Source organism: Pongo pygmaeus, chromosome 2 (assembly GCF_028885625.2).
Source record: "Pongo pygmaeus isolate AG05252 chromosome 2, NHGRI_mPonPyg2-v2.0_pri, whole genome shotgun sequence".
Classification (NCBI taxonomy): Eukaryota; Metazoa; Chordata; class Mammalia; order Primates; family Hominidae; genus Pongo; species Pongo pygmaeus.
Genome location: NC_085930.1, coordinates 160549869 through 160572593, shown reverse-complemented (window position 1 = coordinate 160572593; position 22725 = coordinate 160549869). Strand labels below are relative to the sequence as shown.

The 22725-nt window shown below is 36.7% G+C and overlaps 1 protein-coding gene across 1 annotated transcript in view; it reads right to left on the bottom strand.

Annotated features, from left to right (window-relative positions):
- The window catches only part of LOC129033807 (arylacetamide deacetylase-like 2), a 37677-nt gene extending 29163 nt beyond the window's left edge, over positions 1-8514 (bottom strand). Inside the window, exons 1-2 of the mRNA XM_054482840.2 lie at positions 8370-8514; positions 1961-2062 (exon numbers count right to left, since the gene is read on the bottom strand). Of these exons, the coding sequence (XP_054338815.1) occupies positions 1961-2062; positions 8370-8507 (240 nt within the window). The 5' untranslated portion in view covers positions 8508-8514. The remainder of the gene's footprint in view (positions 1-1960; positions 2063-8369) is intronic.
- Between the last annotated feature and the right edge of the window lie 14211 nt (positions 8515-22725).

Genomic DNA, 22725 nt, shown 5'->3' with positions numbered 1-22725 from the left:
CTGTGCCCGGCCAGATTGTTTACTTTCTTATTGTTGAGTTTTAAGTTTTTTTTGTGTATTTTGGATAACAGTCTGTTATCAGATATATCTTTTGCAAATATTTTCTGAGTCTGTGGCCTGTCTTCTAATTCTCTTGTCTTTCACAAAGCAGCAGTTTTTAATTTTAATGAAGTCCAACATATCAATTATTTCTTTCATGGATCATGCCTTGGTGTTGTATGCAAAAAATCATATACATATCCAAGATCTTGTAGGTTTTTCATTTGACTTTTTAACAACCCATCTGTTGATTCTTAACCTGCTCTCAAGAGTAGCACCACACCTCCATTTTTTACTTATTTTACCTCCATTTGCATTTCCTTCAATTATAGTTATACCTATTATACCTATTATCTGTTAATAGTAGGCTGAGTTAGGAGATGAGATGAGTGGTTATACTCAACATTATGGCAAGAAATTAAAAGAGACATTAATTTTCTTCTTCCCTCACTTGATTTTATTTATTTACCAAAAAGAGAAACAACGTTGAATCTAAGTCCCATACATTATTTTACTTTGTTTTCCCAAAAACCATAAGCTCAAGTTACTAGATAATCAACTTATCAAAGATGATTTGCCAAAGAATATATTCATGGAATGAAAAAATATTCAAATTTACCATAAAGTAGTTTTATGCTGCAGTCTTCTTGAATATCTTTTTTTTTTTTTTTTTTTGAGACAGGGTATCACTCTGTTGCCCAGACTTGAGTGCAGTGGCAGGGTATCAGCTCACCACAACCTCTGCCTCCCAGGCTCAAGCAATTCTCCTGCCTCAGCCTCCCGAGTACCTGGGATTACAGATATGGGCCACTATCGCCTGGCTAATTTTTGTATTTTTAGTGGAGACGGGGTTTCACCATGTTGGCCAGGCTAGTCTTGAACTCCTGACCTCAAATGATCCACCCACCTCAGCTTCCCAAAGTGCTGGGATTACAGGAGTAAGCCACCATGCCCGGCCTTCTTGACTATCTTTAACAAATAAAAATATACTCATCTCATGTGAATATATTTATGGATTGCAATATTTTCTTATGAACTTATTTTTATCAGAGACTTGAAGAATATACTCATGATGGATAGGTTTATTAATTATTGAGTCTTATCTGTAATGGGGTTATTACAATTAATGGTTCTGGTGGCTTTCAGTTCCAGACAAGATGGAGTAAGCTCATCAAAGACAACCTTTTAGCCAATTACAACTAAAATTTCTGCACACCACATAAAAGACACTACCAGGCTACTCTGAAAAGTAAACAAAAGGAGATGTGTTGAGGATGGAAGTTAAAACTTCTCAAAAGACAGGGTGAGTTTCACATTTTTTTCTTTTGTCTTCTGGCTTTGGCCTGAGATCGGACTAAGCCCCAGAATGACAGAGAAGGAGAAGAAAGCAAATATTTCAAGAGAAATCCTCCATTTCTAGCTATAGGATTGGTTAACATGTATCCTGTGCATCAGAGTGTGTATAGGGGGATATAGGTAATTCCCATTTTCGTTTTATTAATTTTTCTCTTTTTCCTCTCGCATTATGCTCCAAGGTCAGTTCCATTGGAGGAGATGTTTTTTCACTGTCATGGAGGTTCAAACATGTAAAACCCTGAGCAAAGACTCTCTGGCCAGAGTAACTGTGAAAAGGGGCTGCTGGTGTACAAAGGGTACAAAAAAACCATATGTTATTTTTTCTTTTCTTTTCTTTCAAAACTTCACCCTGAAGCTGGACCCAGTTATATGAAACTGCATAACATCACAGATGACTAAAACCCTAAATAAAAATATTCTCTTAGCCAGAGAAAGGATCCTGGCAAAAAAAGGATCTTGGGAGCTGTAGAGTGTGGAGGAAATCCCAGAGAAGACACAACGGGAGAAAACTCTTCCAAAATTCTGCAAATTAAAACAACAACAAAAAAAATTAGTCTGGTCCCACCTGCAAACTGCAGTGATTAGCCGAATCAAAGAAGCATGGCGAAGGCACACAAACAGCACAGGAAAAGCTTTGAAAACTGAGTTGACATCGGAACCACTTTCCCTGAAGAAGGAAAGGCAAATCATTCAGCCTGTAGCTAACCTGGTTGATTGTCTCCCCAAACAAAACAATTACAACAATGAAAACCCAATATTCGCCAAAGAAATTTAAAAGGTCTCAGGATCTCATAACAAGAGTCAAAATGCTTAGGATACAATTTATAATTGGTTGTCATAAAAAGAACAAGACAAATGAGACATTTCCCTAACGGAAACATAATCAACAGATGAAAACTTGAGAGGTTACAAATGTGAAATCAAAAATCTTAAAGCAACTATTATAATCATCCTCTATAAGATAAAGATGAATTATCTGAAAATGAATAGAATAATAGCCATCCTCAAGAAATAAATAGAAAACATAAAAATAACAATAAAAATTTTAGAACAGGAAAAAAATGTCTGAAATAAAATCCACTGGATGGGCTTAACAATAAAATGTGGATGGGCTGGGCACGGTGACTCATGCCTGTAATCTCAGCACTTTGGGAGGCCGAAGCAGGTGGATCACAAGGTCAAGAGTTCAAGACCAGCCTGATCAACATGGTGAAACCCTGTCTCTACTAAAAATACAAAAATTAGCCAGGCGTGGTGGCATGCACCTGTAATCTCAGCTACTCAGGAGGCTGAGGCAGGAGAATCGTGTGAACCTGGGAGGCAGAGGTTGCAGTGAGCCAAGATCATGCCACTGCACTCCAGCCTGGGTGATAGAGCTAGACTCCGTCTCAAAAAAATAATAATAATAACAATAATAAAATGTAGATGACCTAGTAAAGGGTCAATGACATTATATAATCTGAAAAAAAGATATTTAAATAAAATGGAGCATATCTAAGGACCCATGGGACAATATCAAACAGGTAACATATGTGTCATTGTAGCCAAAGAAAGAGAGGGGAAATACTGGCATAGAAAATATATTTGATGAAATAATGACTGGAAACTCCCCAAATTTGCTGACAGGCATATATTTACAAATCTAAGAAGCTTGACAACAGTCAAAAAGGATACACTCAAATAAAACTACATTCAGACAAATAATTATAAAACTGCTGAAAACCAAAGATAAAGAAAAAGAATAGACCAGTCACTGTAGCTCATGCCTGTAATCCCAGAACTTTGGGAGGCTGAGGTGGATGAATTGCTTGATCCCAGGAGTTTGAGACCAGCCCAGGCAACATGGCAAAACCCTATCTTTCTCTCTCTCTTTCTCTCTCTCTCCCTCTCTCTCTCTCTCTCTCTCACACACACACACACACACACACACAGACACACACACAAAAGACTTGACAGCCTAGAATTTTATACACAATGGAAATATACTTTCGAAATGCAAAACATAGAGAAAAAATAGAGACAGTATCACAAGAAGGAAAATTAGAACAATTTATCACAAGCAGATTTGTTCTAAAAAGAAATGCTAAAGGAATTTCCTCAGGCCAAAAAGAAATGATACCACAGAGAAATCTGAAACTTCAGAAATCAAGGAAGATCAACTGAGTAAATACAATATACTATAATCTGCTCTAAAATTATTAAAATATTTGTAACTATTTAAAGCAAAATGTGTTAAGGTGTCTAGAAATGTTAATATATATAAATACAATATACATGACAATTATAAAGCATTAAGGGTAAAGGAATCTCTGTGGTTGAAAAATATCTATGTTCTATATAAGGGAGTCAACTATTAAGCCTATATAAGCTGTGAAAAGTTAGAAATGCATATTGTAGCCTCTAGAAAGGTCATTTTTAAAAATAAGGTAAAAAAATTGCCAAAACTGTAGTGGAAAAATGAAACTGGAATATTAAAAAATATTCACATTATCCAAAGGCAGGCAGGCAATAGAGGAATAAGAAATAAGGGCTTAAACAGAATACAATGATGAAACTATAGAACTAATTCCAACCATATCAAAAATTATATCAAATATAAACACATCAGTTGAAAGAGAAATATTTTATAAAAGAATTTTTTTATCTACTCAAATGCATGACGTATATGCTATCTATAAGAAATTCATCTCGGCTGGGTGTGGTGGCTCACGTCTGTAATACCAGCACTTTGGGAGGCCAAGGCGGGTGGATCACCTGAGGTCAGGAGTTTGAGACCAGCCTGACCAACATGGTGAAACCCCATCTCTACCAAAATTACAAAAATTAGCCGGGTGTGGTGGCAGACGCCTGTAATCCCAGCTACTCGGGAGGCTGAGGCAGGAGAATCACTTGGACCCAGGAGGTGGAGGTTGCAGTGAGCTGAGATTGCATCATTGCACTCTAGTCTGGGTGACAGAGAGAGACTTTGTCTCAAAAAAAAAAAAGAAATTCATCTTAAATATAATGATAGCAACTATTGAAAAGTAAACGGATAAAACACATAACATGCAAACAACAATTAATAGAAAACTATAGTGGTTATAATAACATCACACAAAGTAGACTTCAGATCAAGAAAACTGACCAAGGATAAAGACATATATTACGTAATGATAAAAATGATTTACCAAAAAGACACTAATGAAAAATGAATACCCATTAAAGGAACTTCAAAATACATGATACAAAAACTGATGGAATTAAAAGGAGAAATAGATGATCCACAATTATTCTTGGACACCTCCACTTGGTAACTGAGTGAAAAAAACAGAAAAACCATCGAATGTATTTAAAAACTTGAACAACTTTATTTTGAAAGTGGAGAACACAGTTGGAGAACTCATACAACCTGATTTCAAGACTTACTAAAAAGGTACAGTAATTAATACTGTGCAGAATTTATCAAATACTAGACTGATAGATTAAAGAAAGAGAAGAGAATCCAGAAATGAAACAATAGAAACATGTCCACCTCATGTTTTACAAAGAAAATTCAATTTTAAAAAGCCTGAAAATACTAAGTACTGGAATGGATGCCGAGTAACTGGGACTTTTATATATTGGTGCTATAAATGCAAAATCATGCAGGCCTCTTGCAAAACTGTCAGGTCCTAGAAAATTAAATATACACTTATAATATGACCCAACAAATCTAGTTCCAGGTATTTAATGAACAGAAATAAAAACTTTTTCCCACAAAAGCCTATATCAGGTCTATAACACATTCAAAGCAGTCCTGGGCTGCCATGGGCCACAGGTTAAACAAGCTTGCTATATATGAATGTTTGAGCAGATTTATTCATATCCACCCCAAAGTGGAAACAACTCAAATAACCTTCAACTGACTATTATGGACAAACTGTGATACACTGTATAATGGAACACTATATAGCTTTAAAAATTATTTAAGGCCCAGTAGCTCATGCCTGTAATCCCAGCACTTTGGGAGGCCAAGGCAGGAGGATAGATTGAGTCAGGAGTTTGAGACCAGCTTGGGCAACATGTTGAAACCCCACCTCTATCAAAAATACAAAAACGTAGCCAGGCATGGTTATTCACATAATCCACATGCACACCTGTGGTCCCAGCTACTTGGGAGGCTGAGGTGGGAGGATCACCTGAGCCTGGGAGGTGGAGGTTTCTGTAAGCCGACATTGTGCCAATGCATTCCAGCCTGGGTGACAGAGTGAGAACCCAATCTCAAAAAAAAAAAAAAAGATTTAAATTTTGACCTCTCAACAACATGGATTACTTTCAAAACAATATGCTAAGTGAAGGAAGCCAGACTCAAAAGGCCATATGGAGCATGAGTCCATTTATATGACATTATGGCAAGGGCAAACTATAAGGAAATATAAGGATCAGTGGATCCTTACTTAAGGATCATAAGGATCAAGGATCACAGCAGACTAAGGGTGGAGAAATGTTTGCCACAAAGGAACAGTATGGTTTTGAGGGATTATGTTTCCATATCTTGATTGTGGTGGCAGTTATATGAATCTATACCTTTGTTAAAACTCAAAGATCTATACAACCAAAAGAGCTAATTTTACTGACAATTTAAAATTAAATTTTGAAATTGGCACAATGATTTAAAATTACAGAGCCTGACTCTAGACTGTCTGGGTTCGATTCCTAATTCTTCAATTTATCAACTACATGCATGACTGGTTTACTTACTCCCCGTACCTCATTTTCCTTATCTATAAAATAACTATAATAATAGTGACTCCTTCAAAGTGTAGTTGTAAAGGTTAAATAATACTTATAAGGAAATTAAAATACAGTAAGCACATCATTAAGTATTCAATAAATTTTAGCCATATTATTAATATATATTGAAAATATTATTGGATAGAAAATATTCTTGAATAAAATATTCATTCCTAGTCAATGATAATTACAATGAAAGAGTCTTTCAATTTAGCAAATGTGTCATTTTAAAATTAACTTCTATAGCTAGTTTTATTTTAATTTAATTTTATTAAATTAAATTAAGTTTAATTTTTGTTTCCTCATCTCTCACAGCTTCTCCCATGGAATAGATGCTGACTACCTCTCTATTAAATAATAATCAGTAACTATTCTAGACATTATTAAATGGTATTATGGGATAGATGCCCTCCTATTCTCATAGTAACACTGTAGCCTGTTGATTAGCTTTCTCATTTTGCAGTTGAAAAAACTGAGCCACTGAAGAATTAGATAAACTCTCTAAGATCTTATTGTCTTTAAAGCTCATGTTTGTCTCCTACTTTATACTATATAATTTGAATGTGTAACTGCAGAGTATTATTTTTTTCTACACCATTTTTATCAAGAACCATAATATTAGTTTCCCTGACATATATTTAAAAATTAGCATCTCTCCAAGAATCACTTGAGTTATTGTAATTTAGTCACGACAATAACAGAACAGTTACCCCTCGAGCAAGTGGAAGTTGATCAATCACTAGAATAATCATCAAAAGAATTCTTTCTCAATATTTTCTTTCTAATTGTGTGTATATATAATACATATATATAAACAAATACATAACACCAATTCTATTTTAGATGTACAATGTCTTAATTCTATTTTTTATTTGAGAAAGTAAAAGTCAAATTCTTACAGTTGCAGAATGTGCTTACATTGAGGAAATAAGCATTAGTCACTCTAAAGTCTAAACATATGTGAGCTATTCAGGGAAGATAACAGCAGTCACTGTAGGGCTGGCCCTTGCTCATACACCTTTCCCTCTGTTGTCCAGTGAATAAGACAAGACATTAGCAATTAATATTAAAAAAATGGGAGGTTGAGGTCATTCAGCAAATTTTGGACTTTGAATAGAAGATGCCTCAGGTATCTAGTTTGAGAAATCTGTCATCTTTTCTAGGTAGCATAGCAGGCAGCCTCTTCCTCATATCCCATGCATTGCTCTCTTTTCTGTGATCTTTTATTGTCTGTTGCTGCTTTCTCCCTAGTTTCCTGTTATCACTATTATCTATGAGGCTTCCAGATACCAGCATGTTTTGAGAGAAGGAGTGTGGTATCTTCAACATGGCAGATTTGAGTTCAAATTCTGGCATGGTCATAAAAAAAATCTAAAATCTAGCAATTTAAGATTGAGCTAGATAAGAGCAGCAGATCTCAAGGTGTGATCTTGCAATGCTTATGGGTCTCTGAGACACATTCAGGAAGTGCACATAATATTAGGACTCTTTCTGACTTTTTAAAAAAATCTAATTCACCCATGAGTATACAGTTGAGTATACAGGAGCTACATGACACACGATATCACAACAGACTAAATATGAGAATCCAGCTATCTTCCATAGAGACATTAAAAAGAGGAATAATGGAAAACAATGCCACTATCATAACTATTTTTTTCCTATTTTAAAAAATATATTTTCTTTTGATAAAAATATATCATCTGTGTTAATTTGTAATGGAATTATCATCATCTTTTAATATTGATAAATATAACCTATATAATAAAGCTCAGTGGGATTCTCAATAACTCAGAGTGTAAAGAGTTCTTGAGAAAACCACTTGAAAAGAGAAAAACATTAAACAGTAGAGATACTAAATATACATCAAAATGTAAAAACATAATAATTATATACATGTAAGTTGTTAAAGAATGTGTGAGACTAGGTTTCTGCAGAAATGTCAAACATAATCAAGTGATTTAATAATCCCCCAAATTTCCTTTAGACAGTACCACTTCTTTTATTCTTATTATAATATATAATCTTTGTCTTTAGAGATATACTGTTATCAGCAAGAATCTTCTCCCCTGCTTTGTAAGATTTAAGTAAACATGTTAATGATTAAATTAAACATATTAATATTATTTGATTGATTTAAGTCTTTCTCAAAATACTAACTGAAATAAAATTTACATGTACTGTAACAAGACATCCCCATTCCCTAGGGAAAAAAAAATTACCGTAAATGAAGTTATTTTTATCAGAGCATCCAAGGCCCTTACTTTCCAGATTTCTTCAACATTTTCTGGGATGGGAGCAGAAATATAATAAGCAAAAAGAATACAAGATAGTCCAAAGCACAGAGTTCTGCACCCCATGGTATTCTTTTTCTAACCTCTGTATAGTGATGATTGAACGTCACCACATATATATCAAGTGTTAAATAGTAGGTCAAAGGCAGGAGGTAAACTCTCTTTAGTAACATGATAAATTTTAGCAACAATTTAACATTCAGTTCCAAGATTAACAATGGTAATAGTAACTAGTTCAACAATTACACACTATTTCTGAATCTGAATTTACAATATATCCCATCAAATATGCACTAGTACCAAACAACTAAAAATACTGGCAGAAGTTATTTTCTTACCCTGTGACACCATAATCATCCCAGCACAATACGCTTTATTAGGATTCTCAGAAGAACCATGAAATCAATTTTCCCAATGGCTATGTTGCAAAAATTACTGAGAAGAGGTTAAAAACCAAACAAAATAAAACCTGTCAGGTAACATTTAGCCAACCTCAAAGCTAATCCCTTTAACACAGATCATGAACAAAATTAAAATCCCCTGTGATCAATTAACTTTTGACAAAAAAAGCTGATATTCCTTTCCAAGTTACAGAATTAATTCATTTACTCCAGAAATATTTATGAAGTGTTTAGCTTATATTAAATTCAAAAATTTTCAATCCACAGTTACATAGTCACAGAAAAAGTATGGATTTATTAAGCAAATATGTGTTGGATGCCTAGTACATACTAAATTCACTATTAGGCAAAAGGGTTACAAAATTGAGTAAGACCTGGTGTTTATCCCTTCTTTTGTGGAGCTTTCTCCAACTGTCTAATTTTCATTTTCCTAGGGCTATTTTTGGAAATTTTGTCATAGCATAGTTTATTTATTTGGGGGCCCTACCAGGTTTCTCCACTAATTTTTCAGCAGCAGTTGTTACTGCGACTCTAATTGATACCTGTTACTCTATTCCGTAATTTCCTGTTGGAGCCACACTTTATTATCCATCTGAACACCTGACTGAGGGGAGGAAAGGCCATTCTTCAAATTTGAGAAATAAGAACTACACAAATGGAAGAGGATAAGGGGCTTAAAATGAGGTAAACATTATGAACAATCCACTATGTACATGATGGGAATGTCAACCTAATTTTGAAATATTGACTTAATTTAGCATGTTCTTTTTTATCTATCTTCTCTGATTTACACAAAATTTACATGACACCTCTCCTTGGCCCTGCTTTTCATTCCACCCACACAGCTGGGCTCATCTTTTCTCAGTTTCTCAAGGATGTAATGTACCATCAGAAAATAGAAAAATTAAAAATTATTTTTACCTTCTGCATTTTGAAATCTAAGTATTTACGTTAATGGAAAAAACTCTCAAAAAAAAAAAAAAAACCTGGCTAACACGGTGAAACCTCGTCTCTATTAAAAAGAAATACAAAAAAATTAGCCAGGCGTGGTGGCAGGCACCTGTAGTCCCAGCTACTCGGGAGGCTGAGGCAGGAGAATGGCATGAACCTGGCCGGCGGAGTTTGCAGTGAGCCGAGATCGCGCCACTGCACTCCAGCCTGGGCGACAGAGCGAGACTTCGTCTCAAAAACTAAAAAAAAAAAAAACAAAACAAAACGAAAAAACATGAAATCATGTGATGGAAATCTTGAGGAGTTTCAAATGCAGAAATATTTGTCCTTCTTTGACAATTCTTTCCCATGTAGCTTTGACACAAGTTGGAAAGCAGAGAATGATTTCACAATGTTTCCAGTGTTTATATACCAGATTTCTGCTAGAGGGACGAGTCTTCCAAGTACAGGAGACAGAGTTCAATCTAAAAACTTTAGAAACCTGGTCAGGCATGGTGGCTTATGCCTGTAATTCTAGCACTTTGGGAGGTCAAGGTCAGAGGCTCACTTGAGGCTAGAAGTTTGAGACCAGCCTGGCAGCTTGGCAAGAGGCACCCCCAACCCTCCATCTCTTAAAAAAGGGTTTTTAAAAAATTAACTAGGTGTGGTACCACATGCCTGTACTCCCAGCTACTCAGGATGTTGAGACAGGAGGGTCACTTGAGCCTAAGTATTTGAGGCTACAGTGAGCTCCTATCATGTCACTGCACCCCAGCCTGGGTGACATAGCAAGACCCTATCTCTAAAAATAAATAAATATTTTAGAAACCAGATGTGAAATGAAACTAATTAATAATGACAATTTCTTATTGGTTTTGTCAGTTTAAAATAACAACACAGAGAGATAGCCCCTCCAAAGAAAGTGTTTATTTGGGAATAGCAGAAGGATTATAATCTGGGATATACCTGCTATAGTGAACTATATGTGCATCTGAAGAAGTTGGGGCAAGTGGAAGTTTCAAAGAATGAGAGAATTACACATAAGTTGTTTTTAAACAAAGAGCATGTTTGTTGTGGGGGCTTAGTGTAGGAATTGGTGTCAGCTTATCTGTGGTGACAGTGTGTCAGACAAGTGTTCTTATGTGAGTACCTAACTATCCTTGTGGGCTAGCTGTCCTTGTGTGACTTGTGTAGCAAGCTGCAGTTTGGAAAATTTTTCTGTGGTATTTTTTGATATTTCTGTGGTATTTATAGATATAATATATGCATGCCTCCTTCATGGCCTTCTGGCTTCATTTTATTAGAGTTAAACATAAGCGACTTCATTTTGCTATTAATAACTTTCACCTTTATCCCTTTTGATCAAGATCTTTCTTTGAAACAATTGCTGATCAACTGTTCTGAGATTAAGTTCAATTGTCCCTCAATGCTGGGATGGACCTGTCCTTGTTGGTCTGCTCCAACGTCTTGGGGAGATGACCAGCTACTACAAGTCAGTGTCAAAACCCTTTTATCCACATTTAAGCAACAAGAAGGTTTGTAAGGAGTGGCTCTCAGGCTAAGTCTACCTGAAGTCCCTTGGCAAATTCAGTTTTATCAGTTCCATGGGCATTGGCTGTCACTTCTAAGTGCTAGGCCAGCATTATTCTGTTAGGAGTTGTACTTCTACAGGAATTTGACAGACAACAGGTACAAAGTTTAAAAAAGAATAATACAGAATAAAAATAACAGCAATAACTCCAGTTTGCATAATAGCATTGAGCCATGAACATAGGCCTGAAGGCAACCAACTAAGTAAATCTAATAATCACGGGGACTGAGTGAAACCTGTTGTTGCCAAATGGCTTTTTTACTTTGTGTAATTGGTTCCCAACATCCCTAGAGTAGTTTGTACAGGCACAACATTTAGTATTAGCAATAAGCACAAATACCTCCTTTTTTGGCTAATAGATAATTGATGGCAATTTTATTGTCTTGGACTCTAGTGAGAGAATTTAATGAATGCTGTGGGGCAATAATAGCCTTTGCAGTAAAACCTGCAAGGATACCTAGGGTAACACAAATTTCTAAATCATGTATTCATTAGTGCTGACACCTAGCCAGGGAAAAAGATATCTGGCGAATGTGGCAAAACTGGAGTCATGAACCCTGCCAGGTAATTCATATTTCATTCTTTGGCATAACAAGAGAAGGCTAGTTCAATAATTAGCCCAATGGTACATTTTGGAACAAAGCAGTTTTTGTTCCTAGTTGGGAAATTATAGTCACGTATTGTAGGACACTAGAAGAATTCAGGATCCAGTCCATTCTGTAGACAGATAATAAAAAGTAGAAAACAAGTAACAGAGCTACACTCTAAAAACAGGTGTATTATAATTTTCTTCAGAAACATAATTTTTTTCTCTATAGTCACTCCCACTTTTACCAAAAATAAGTAGAGTAAGGCTAACTTGTTTGTAAAACGAGTTTAGCCTCATCAAACCCAGCCTGATTATTTGTGTAAGTACAGCAAAATTAGTAATTGACCATATATGTTCTTCTTAAGTTTGCTTTGTTGGAACTTTTGATAAAGAATCTCAGGTTGGACTTTTTTCAACTTTTGCTTTAGGATTGGGGTACATGTGCAAGTTTGTTATAAAGGTAAACTGCATGTCACGGGGGCTGGGTATACAGATTATTTCATCACCCAGGTAATAAGCATAGTACCTATAGGTAGTTTTTCAGTACTCACCTTCCTGCCAACCTCCACCCTCGAGTGGGCCCTAGTGTGTGCTGTTCCCTTCTTTGTGTCCATATGTACTCAGTGTTTAGCTCCCATTTATAAGTGAGAACATGTGGTAGTTGGTTTTCTGTTCCTGCATTAGTTCAGTTAAGATTAGTTCCAGCTGCATCCATGTTGCTGCAAAGGACATGATCTTTTCTTTTATGGTTGTGTAGTACTCTATAGTGTATATGTGCCATATTTTCTTTATTCAGTGTACCATTGATAGGCATTTAGGTTGATTCCATGTCTTTGTTATTGTGAGGACTACCAAATTGCTGTAACCTATGGATAGCTTAGAAGAAAAAAAGTTATTTTTTTTAAATCTGGAAAATAAAATATTAAAAGAATCAGCAAAACGTCAAAAAGAAAAAAGTCATAACATGATTCTCATCAATTCATTTAGTCCCATGTAATTACTTTTGTTTTATTTGATCTTGATTAATGGTTTCATGAAGCCATCAGTTTCCTCATTGATCTTCTGGAAATTTTTATTTAGTCCAATGGGGCCTTGCCTGAGACCACACACTTACATGGTTTCATCCATTGCTTTTTCCTAATTCCTATATTACCTTACAGAGTCTTTGAAAGTATGTCCTTAATACATTACCGGCATATGCCCCTTCATCTAGTGATCTACTTCTGGAGAAAACGTCCCAAGACACATGCGACTGCAACCAACATTTATTTAAGAAGAAACATGCCGAGACCAGCCCAGTCGTTGAGACCCTAACCCAGTGGCACTAGAGGAATTAAAGATACACACACAGAAATATAGAGTGTGGAGTGGGAAATCAGGGGACTTCAGAGCTGAGAGCCACGAACAGAGATTTACCCACATATTTATTGACAGCAATCCAGTGATAAGTATTGTTTCTATAGATTATAGATTAACTAAAAGTATTCCTTATGGGAAACAAAGGGATGGGCCAAACAAAGGGATGGGCTCTGGCTAGTTATCTGCAGTAGGAACATGTCCTAAGGTACAGATTGCTCGTGCTATTGTTTGTGGTTAGGAACATCTTTAAGCTGTTTTCCACCCTACGTGGGCCCGGTGTTCCTTGCCCTCGTTCCAGTAAACCCACAAGCTTCAGTGTGGGCATCACGGCCATCATGAACATGTCACAGTGCAGAGATTTTGTTTATGGCCAGTTTTGGGGCCAGTTTATGGCCAGATTTGGGGGCCTGTTCCCAACATGTCTCTCTTTTTTGTTTTGCAAAGTGATAAAAGCAAAGGCAGCTTTGTCATGGTGAGCTACTTCTCACAGGAGTTGGGGTCTGCATCTGCAGACTATACAAAGACAAACAACACAGACTAAAAGCACAATCATCATTGAAATCACAGAGCCTCCAAGTGTCTTTATCCATTTTAATGGGTTAATAGCTGCTAATTTGTCTGCAGCTCCTTCAAGCACTCCAGTTCCTGGCATTAAGGTCAGGTGTGCCTGGGATGCTTTGAACATTTGTTCTTTTAATTTTGCAATATCCAAAGACAAGTTTGTAGAGTGTTCTTCTAGATGCTTTTTCATTCTTTCCCAAATTTTGATCTTATTTAAGAGCCATTAATAGTTTCCACAAATCTTTATGTTTAGCTCTTACAGCGGTCCATATCATTTGAGGTTGAGGTGCCACTATACCATCATGTTTCCAAATAATAGGAACTCTTGCCATATTTCTTACTATTTCTACCATATGACCATTTTGTTTAGACCAGCTGAACATAGTGTGGCCATGGCACACAGACTGAGAGGTGCAATTCAAGCTAAACATCCCCTTAGGGGACCAACCAATAATGATTCCATAGGAATCATTGCACAGCCCCTCTGCCTGTTCTGCAATGCAATCTTCCCAAACAAGTATGTTCATTATTTCTGGCCAGGTCCAATTCTGTTTATAAATAGGTTTTTGAGGGTGGTATGCCTCAATTATAGGAGCAGATTTATTATGGTAAATACTGAGATCAGAAAGCATGTGTAACTGTGCCATAGAGTGATTACATCCAGGCATTATTGCCAGCCAACATTGATAAATATGCCCAATAAGTATAATTGTTTTCTGTGTCAGCCCTTGCTAAAGGAATGCTCACAGCAATGGTGATCACTGCTATCATTGCTATCATTAAATTACTCATTGTGACTGGTTGTCCTGCTTTCCTCAGGTTTTCTTCCGCCATCTGTGACAGCTTCTTGATCTGTCCCCAGGTAGGTGGCTGCATTCGACACGTGTTGCTTTTGACAGTTGGGGTCCTCCTCAGTGTCAATTTGGACAACGCTGCCACCGGTGGGTCTTTGGGATCCGCCCAAAACCTCTTCCTGGGTATCTGCCTCATGATAAAGTTTTCAGGTGTCTTGATGGTATCCAAATCGACTGCTGGTTCTGGCCTGGAGAAACACAAGCATAACCTCTACCCTAAGTTATTATTTTACCTATTTCCCAACTTTTTGTTGTCGGATCTCTCCACCAAACCAGTTGTTCTGCTTCTCTTTTTGTAGCTGGTTTCTGTAGATGCTGTTCAGCTGCTGATAGCATCTGGCCTTTAGGCAAGCTAAAAAAATTTAGAGTTAATAATGTTAGATTCAATTGTATATGTGGTGTCCCATGGTCCTAGTTTCCCCATTTCTGATTTTGCAATTGTAATTTTAGGGAGAGATTCATTCTTTCTACTATGGCTTGTCCTTGAGAATTATATGGGATGCCAGTAATGTGTTTAATATTCCATATAGAGAAAAATGTACCTAGAGCTTGGCTAGTGTAGCCTGGGGCATTATCTGTTTTAATAGAAGCTGAAACGCCCATCACTGCAAAAGGTGACACTTAACACAGGCAGAAGACTCCCCTGATTGGCATGTAGCCCAGACAGAATGAGAGAAGGTGTCCACACATACATGTACGTAAGCTAGTCTCCCAAACGAGGGAACATGTGTGACATCCATTTGCCAAAGAGAATTAGGTTCCAATCCTCGAGGATTAACTCCTCCTGTAAAAGATAAGGAATGCACCATTTGGCAAGTTGGGCATCGCTGGATAATAGCTTTAGCTTCTTTCCAGGTAATGCTGTATCTGCATTTGAGACTAGAGGCATTAATATGGGTTAAATTGTGAAAGTGTCTGGCATTAGATACTGCAGTAGCAACTAGGCGATCAGCCATTTGATTCCCTTCAGTTAAAGGTCCTGGAAGAGGTGTATGAGCCCTAATGTGAGTGATATTAAAAAGGGTGCATTCTACTCCTTACTGCGGTTTGCAATTGGGTAAATAAAGTCATCAGTTGTTCATCTGTATCAAATCATAACTGAGCATTTTCAATTAATTGTGTGGAATGAACCACATATGAAGAATCAGAAATCACATTAATAGGCATAATAAAAGCAGTCAATACCTCAATTACAGCTACGAGCTCGGCTTTTTGCGCTGAAGTATAGGGGGTCTGAAAAACTTTACCTTTCAAACCAGAATAAGAAGATTTACCATTACTAGACCCATCTGTAAAAACATTTTCAGCACCTTCAATTGGTTTAAATTTAATTTTAGGGAGAATCCAATTAGTTAATTTCAAAAATTGAAATAATTTTGTTTTCAGAAAGTGATTTTCAAGAACACCCATGAAATCAGCTAAATGAGTTTGCCAAGTAAGACTATTTATAAAGGCTTGCTGTATTTGTGCCTTCGTGAGAGGGACAATAATTTTTCCAGGATCATATCCACGTAAATTAACAATCCAAGTTCTCCCATTTCCTATCATAGTAGCGATTTGATCTAAATAAGGAGTTAGAGTCCATGAATTAGTATGTGGAAGAAAAAGTCATTCTACTAAGTCCTGCTGTTAGACAATAACACCAGTAGGTTAATGCTGAGTTGGAAAAATTAGCAAATCTAGGGTCTTCTCTGGATCTGTTCTATTTATTTGAGTCTTATGCACTTGCTTCTCAATCAGCTGTAACTCTGTCTCAGCTCCTTTGTTAATTGTTGAGGGCTAGTGAGAGTAGAATCTCCTCTAAGGATAGAAAATAGATTACTCATGGCATAGGTAGGAATGCCTAGAGCAGATCATATCCAATTAATGTCCCCTAGTAATTTTTGAAAGTCATTTGATGTTTTCAATTGATCCCTACGTATGGTTACTTTCTGTGGCACAATGGTAGTGTCATTTACTAAAGTCCCCAAGTAGGAGTAAGGAGTAGTAGTCTGACTTTTGTCAGGAGCTATAATTAAACCAGCATGAGAAATCAAATTTTGCAAGTGATCATAACATTTGAGTAATATTTCTCAAGTGGGAGCAGCACAAACTATACCATCCATATAATGAATAATGTAACACTGTGATAACTTTTTATGAGTAGGTTCAATTGCTTGCCCTATGTAAGCCTGGCAAATTGTTGGACTGTTTAGCATGCCTTGTGGCAACAGTTTCCAATGAAAATGCTTAGCAGGCTGAAAGTTGTTTACTGCAGGAATTGTAAGTGCAAACCATTCACAGTCTTGCTCAGCTAAAGGGATAGTAAAGAAACAGTCTTTTAAATCTATGATGATTAAAGGCAAATTTTTTGGAATCAAAGCAGGAGAAGTCAGTCCTGGCTGCAATGCTCCCATAGGTTGTATAACTGAATTAATGGCTCTAAGATATGTCAACATTCTCCATTTACCTGATTTTTTCTTAATTACATAAACTGGAGAATTCCAAGGGGAAAATGTTGGAGCTATATGTCCTTTTTCTAATTGTTTAGTAACTAAGTCCTCTAAAGCCTCCAGTTCCTCTTTGCTTAGCAGCCATTGTTCTATCCAAATTGGTTTATCTGTTAACCATTTTAAAGGTATAGGTTCTGGAGGCTTAACAATGGCCACCATAAAAAATGATATCCTAAACCTTGGCAGGAACTTTCTCTTTCTGCTTTAAGTGGTTCTTTCAAATCTTGCAAATTTTTTCCTAGTCCCATACCAGGGACATGCCCCATTTCATGCATCATATGTTGACTTTGAGGGCTATATAATTGTTCTGGAATTAGAACTTGTGCTCCCCATTGCTGTAATAAATCTCTTCCCCATAAATTTATAGGTACAGAAGTTATAATTGGTTGAATAGTCCCAGGTTGTCCATCGGGCCCTTCACAATGCAAAATATAACTACTTTGATATACTTCAGGGGCTTTACCAACTCCAACTATGTTAAATTTAGTGGGTTGAATTGGCCACATGGACAGCCAGTGCTGCAGAGAAATGATTGGAATGTCTGCTCCTGTATATACCAAACCTTTATACTTCTTTCCCTGAATAGTTATTTCACAGGTAGGATATTTATCAGTAATTTAATTTGCCCAATAAGCTGCTTTGCCTTGTTTATTTGTGCTTCCAAATCCTCCTGTCCATTTAATTTCATTTTTTCCCATTTCCACATATGGCACAATCAGGAGCTGTGCTATATGCTTTCCTATCTCTGCTTTCCAGGGAACAGAAGTAGACATAACAATTTGAATTTCCCCATTGTAATCTGAATCAATGAGTCCTGTTTGCACTTGTCCTCCTTTTACATTTAAACTAGACCTACCTAGAAGTAATCCTACAGTCTCTGCTGGCAACATCTGACTGGAGACAGCAACATTCTTTAACAGCCCCATTACAAAAGGAGAACCTGGTCCATATTGATTAATAGCTTTTTTAAATTCTTTGAGTAATTTGAAAGGAAAAGGCTCAAATGTAGCTATAATATTTCCCTGTTGATCTGGGGGGTGTATCATAACAGGGAACTGCCAAGCGTCTATATCACCCTCTCTTCTAGCTTGCTGGATTCCTGCCTGAATATAACTGAGAGCAGTCTCTTGAGGAGCTGCTCGAACAGTCACTGGGGCAACTACTTTTCACCCAGCTTCCTCCAAAAAAGAAAGATCTGGAGGGTCAGACCACTCTATTTCTTCAAAATAATGAGGGGATGCAGAAGGGTAGGGACAAACCTCTCCCTCCTTTGCCGCTTTAGCTTTAGCTGGCAAACAAACTTGCTATATTACTTCATTATACTCTCCTTCTTCCTCATCATCAATGTGAAAATGTTCCAAGGTGGAATGAACCAGAGCCCGCACTTGTCCCATTGTTACCCTGATGCTTCTGAGCTCCCCTTCTTACTCACCACGGGGATTGCTTAAGAGTACTCGGGTGTCCTCCAGCTTAGTTCCACGTTCTCCAACCATTGCTCTGGTGACCCTTTGACCTGAGTTCAAGCCCCATGTATGGGCACCACTTGACAAGACCAGCTTGATCATGGAGACCCTAACCCAGCAGCACTAGAGGAATTAAAAACACATGCACAGAAATATAGTGTGGACTGGGAAATCAGGGGACTCACAGCCTTCAGAGCTGAGAGCCACGAACAGAGATATTTATTGACAGTATATGTTTATTGACATATTTATTGACATCAAGCCAGTGATAGGCATTGTTTCTATAGATCATAGATTAATTAAAAGTATTCCTTATGGGAAACAAAGGGATGGGCCAAAACAAAGGGATGGGCTCTGGCTAGTTATCTGCAGCAGGAACATGTCCTTAAGGCACAGATTGCTCGTGCTATTTTTTGTGACTCAGGAATGCCTTTAAGCAGTTTTCCACCCTGGGTGGGCCAGGTGTTCCTTGCCTTCATTCTGATAAACCCACGACCTTCAGCGTGGGTGTCATGGCCATCACGAACATGTCACAGTGCTGCAGAGATTTTGTTTATTCCCAGTTTTGGGGCCAGTTTATGGCCAGATTTGGGGGCCTGTTCTCAACAGAAACAACAATGTTACCACGAATTATCCAAAAAATATAAGAAATACTTCTCAGTTTATTTTATGAGTTCAGTATGGAGTTAATATCAAATTCTGACAATAACATTCCACGGAATATCACAGGACATCATCACTCATGAATAGAGATGCAAAAATGTTAAACAAATTGTTATCAATCCAAATCAAGATGTATATAAAGCACATCACAAATTAGTTGGATCATGTTCATGATGTTTTACTAGTTGATTAAAGCCAGTCAGAGGGCCTGACATCTGAAAAGGCAAAAGAGGGCCACTGAGAAGCACCACTCTGCGTTCACCATGCAGCACACTTTCACCACCTTAGTTCAGCTAAGCCATACACTGTCCCTACCTTTCTATACACCAATATAAAAGAAAAGTCTTTCACTTACAACTTGAACTATGTCTAAGTAGGATGATATATTTCACTCTAACTAGATCTAACCAACTAGGGTGATAAACAGATATGACGTGAGCAAATCTAAGATGCTGGTCCACCACAGACCATAACAGAACACTTTATACTGAGCAATAAACAATAAAATTCATTATAACCAATCCAAAATCAATTTATGGACTCCTGTCATCCTGTTCAGGGTGCAAGTTTCACATATAATTTATGTAACCACAGGAAACTCCCTCCCTTTAAGATTCCTGGAGTTTTCTTGTTAATGATCTAGCAAGTGTTTCTTTTCATAACAAATAAATAAATTCAGTGACCAGGTGCAGTGGCTCACACCTGTGATCCCAGCACTTTGGGAGGCTGAGGCGGGTGGACGACTTGAGGTCAGGAGTTCGAGACCAGCCTGACCAATATGGTGAAACCCCATCTCTACTAAAACTACAAAAATTAGTCAGGTGTGCTGGTGTGCACCTGTAGTCCCAGCTACTTGGGAGGCTGAGGCAGGAAAATCACTTGAACCCAGGAGACGGAGGTTGCAATGAGCCGAGATGGTGCCACTGCACTCCAGCCTGGGCAACAGAGTGGGACTCCATCATAAATAAATAAATAAATAAATAAATAAATAAATAAATAAATAGATAAATTCAGCACTTGGTTAATTGATAGCTGGTACATTTACACATTAACATGTTGGGTTTTGAGCTTTACAGCTTTAGTGTTTTGATTATATTTTAATATTTAATTTTTGCAATTAACTCAAATACTTTAAAGAGGTTCATTATATTATTATAATACTATGAATTCTAACAGGAGGTCCAAATGCTAAAAATTAACACTCTTTGAATACTCATACAGCTATGAATACATTATTACCCAAGAAGATATAAGGTAAAAAAATTACTAGGTCAGTAAATATATTTCTTAGTTTCAACAACTCATTTTCTACAATTGGAATACAACCAATGGCTGTGAATCTAAATGAACTTCAGGTAATCAACTCTGGGGGAAGCGTCTCTCTCTGATTGCAGTGGGAACAAGTCTCACATTAAGACTTGATGTCTTTCCTTTTAAGTCAACATCAAAATGCACATTCATTTTTAAGTTTTATGTCTAACCCAGGTGAACAAAGTCAATATGTGATACTCTCAGAAACAAGATTGGTTTCTCCCACACTTAGTTCTGAGTCCTTCTGAACTCAGGGCAGTACCAGAGAGATGATCTGTAATTGACTCCAGACACTCAGCAACATAATATGGATCATAAGGAAAGAACTGGACCCCTTTTGCTAAGCACCATTGTTCTTCTTCAAACTTTTAACCATGATTTTCTCATAAAGATAAACTGTGTCTTTGTTATACAAATGAACTAATTAATTTCTTGTGACATTTCAAAGACCTAAATATGAAACAGATTTTTATCTTTGGTACGTTGTAAAATTATAGTTAATTAACCTGATCAACCACCATTCTTCTGCATAAACCATGTGGTGATTATTAGTCTTTTCTTTAAAGCTTTTCTGACTCAAATTCCTAAAACTTGACCTTTGGAACTTCTTCTAGGGCTAGAAATTTTTTTTTCTGCTTTTTTTTCTTTTTTTTTAATGATACTTTAAGTTCTGGAATACAGGTGCAGAACATACACGTGCCATGGTGGTTTTCTATACCCATCAACCTGTCATCTACATTAGGTATTTCTCCTAATGCTATCCCTTCCCTAGCCCCCGACCCCCTGATAGGCCCCAGTGTGTGATGTTCCCCTCCCTGTGTCCACGTGTTCTCATTGTTCAACTCCTACTTATGAGTGAGAACATGTGGTGTTTGCTTTCTAGGGCTTGAAATTTGAATATATGATTAGGGAAATGATTTCATGATTACAAACTTCCTGTTAATCACAACTGAGCCTAACAGAAATCAATGCATGTACATAAATACAATTTTTTAATTCAACCCGAAAAAAACCAAAAGAAGTAAAAAATGAGAATTGCTATTTACATCATAAACAAAGTAATTATCCACATAATATTTAGCTACCAAAAATCAATAATAAAAAGACAAAAATCATTTTTAAAAATTCATAGAAGGTTTGGGCAGATCAAAAAATGAGAAGTACAAGAAATCCATCTGGGTTTATAATATATGAAGCCTGCCCACACTAAATTATAAGTGAAATGTATATTAAGTTTACAATAAAAACCACATATCACTTGTCATGTTGACAAAGAACAAAACTTTTGGTAACATAATTCATGATAAGAGTGAAAATGAGACAGTCATACATTGTTGTCAAGAGTTTCAATTGACACAGGCAATATAATTTATCATTTAAACAAAAACACTTCAGAGAGTGAAAGAGGCACTATTAATAACAGCATTCATAATCTATGGTTCTGGCTAATTGACATTCCTGCAGCTTATGAAATGGCAACCCTTTAATCATGTTTTATTTGTGTATCTGTCTTTCCAAATAGTAAATTCACTGATGGAAGGCACTATAAGATTTTTACCTTGTGACTCCTAAATGTGTAGTACTTAGCATATAGTATGTACTTAATAAATATTTTAATAAATTAAATAATGGCTTAATTCATTCATTCATTAGTGCCTAAAAGATCTAAGGAATGGAAAATATCAAATCCGTCAACTGTAATAGTGATTAGAATTCTGAGAGAGGCCAGTGATAGGAAAGGCCAAGACAAGAGGTGGCATAAAGTTTACGATAAACAAGATTTCCTGTCTTCAAACCACAAATAAAAAGGAGAGGAAAAGAGAGGAATTTCATGAAATTAAACTGTATGGTAGTTATGTAGAGAAGAAGGGGCCAATTAATATAATCAAAAAAATTAAATGTAGGTGTCTGGAAACTTTTCAAAACTTGGGCATCAAGTGGTTGGGGTTTATTCTCTCAAATGTGGAAATATCCATTGTGGTAGGCAGAATAATGGTCCCACAAAGCACAAAGATGTCCACATCCTAATTTCCCAAACCTGTGAATATTTTCTATTACATGGTAAAAGGA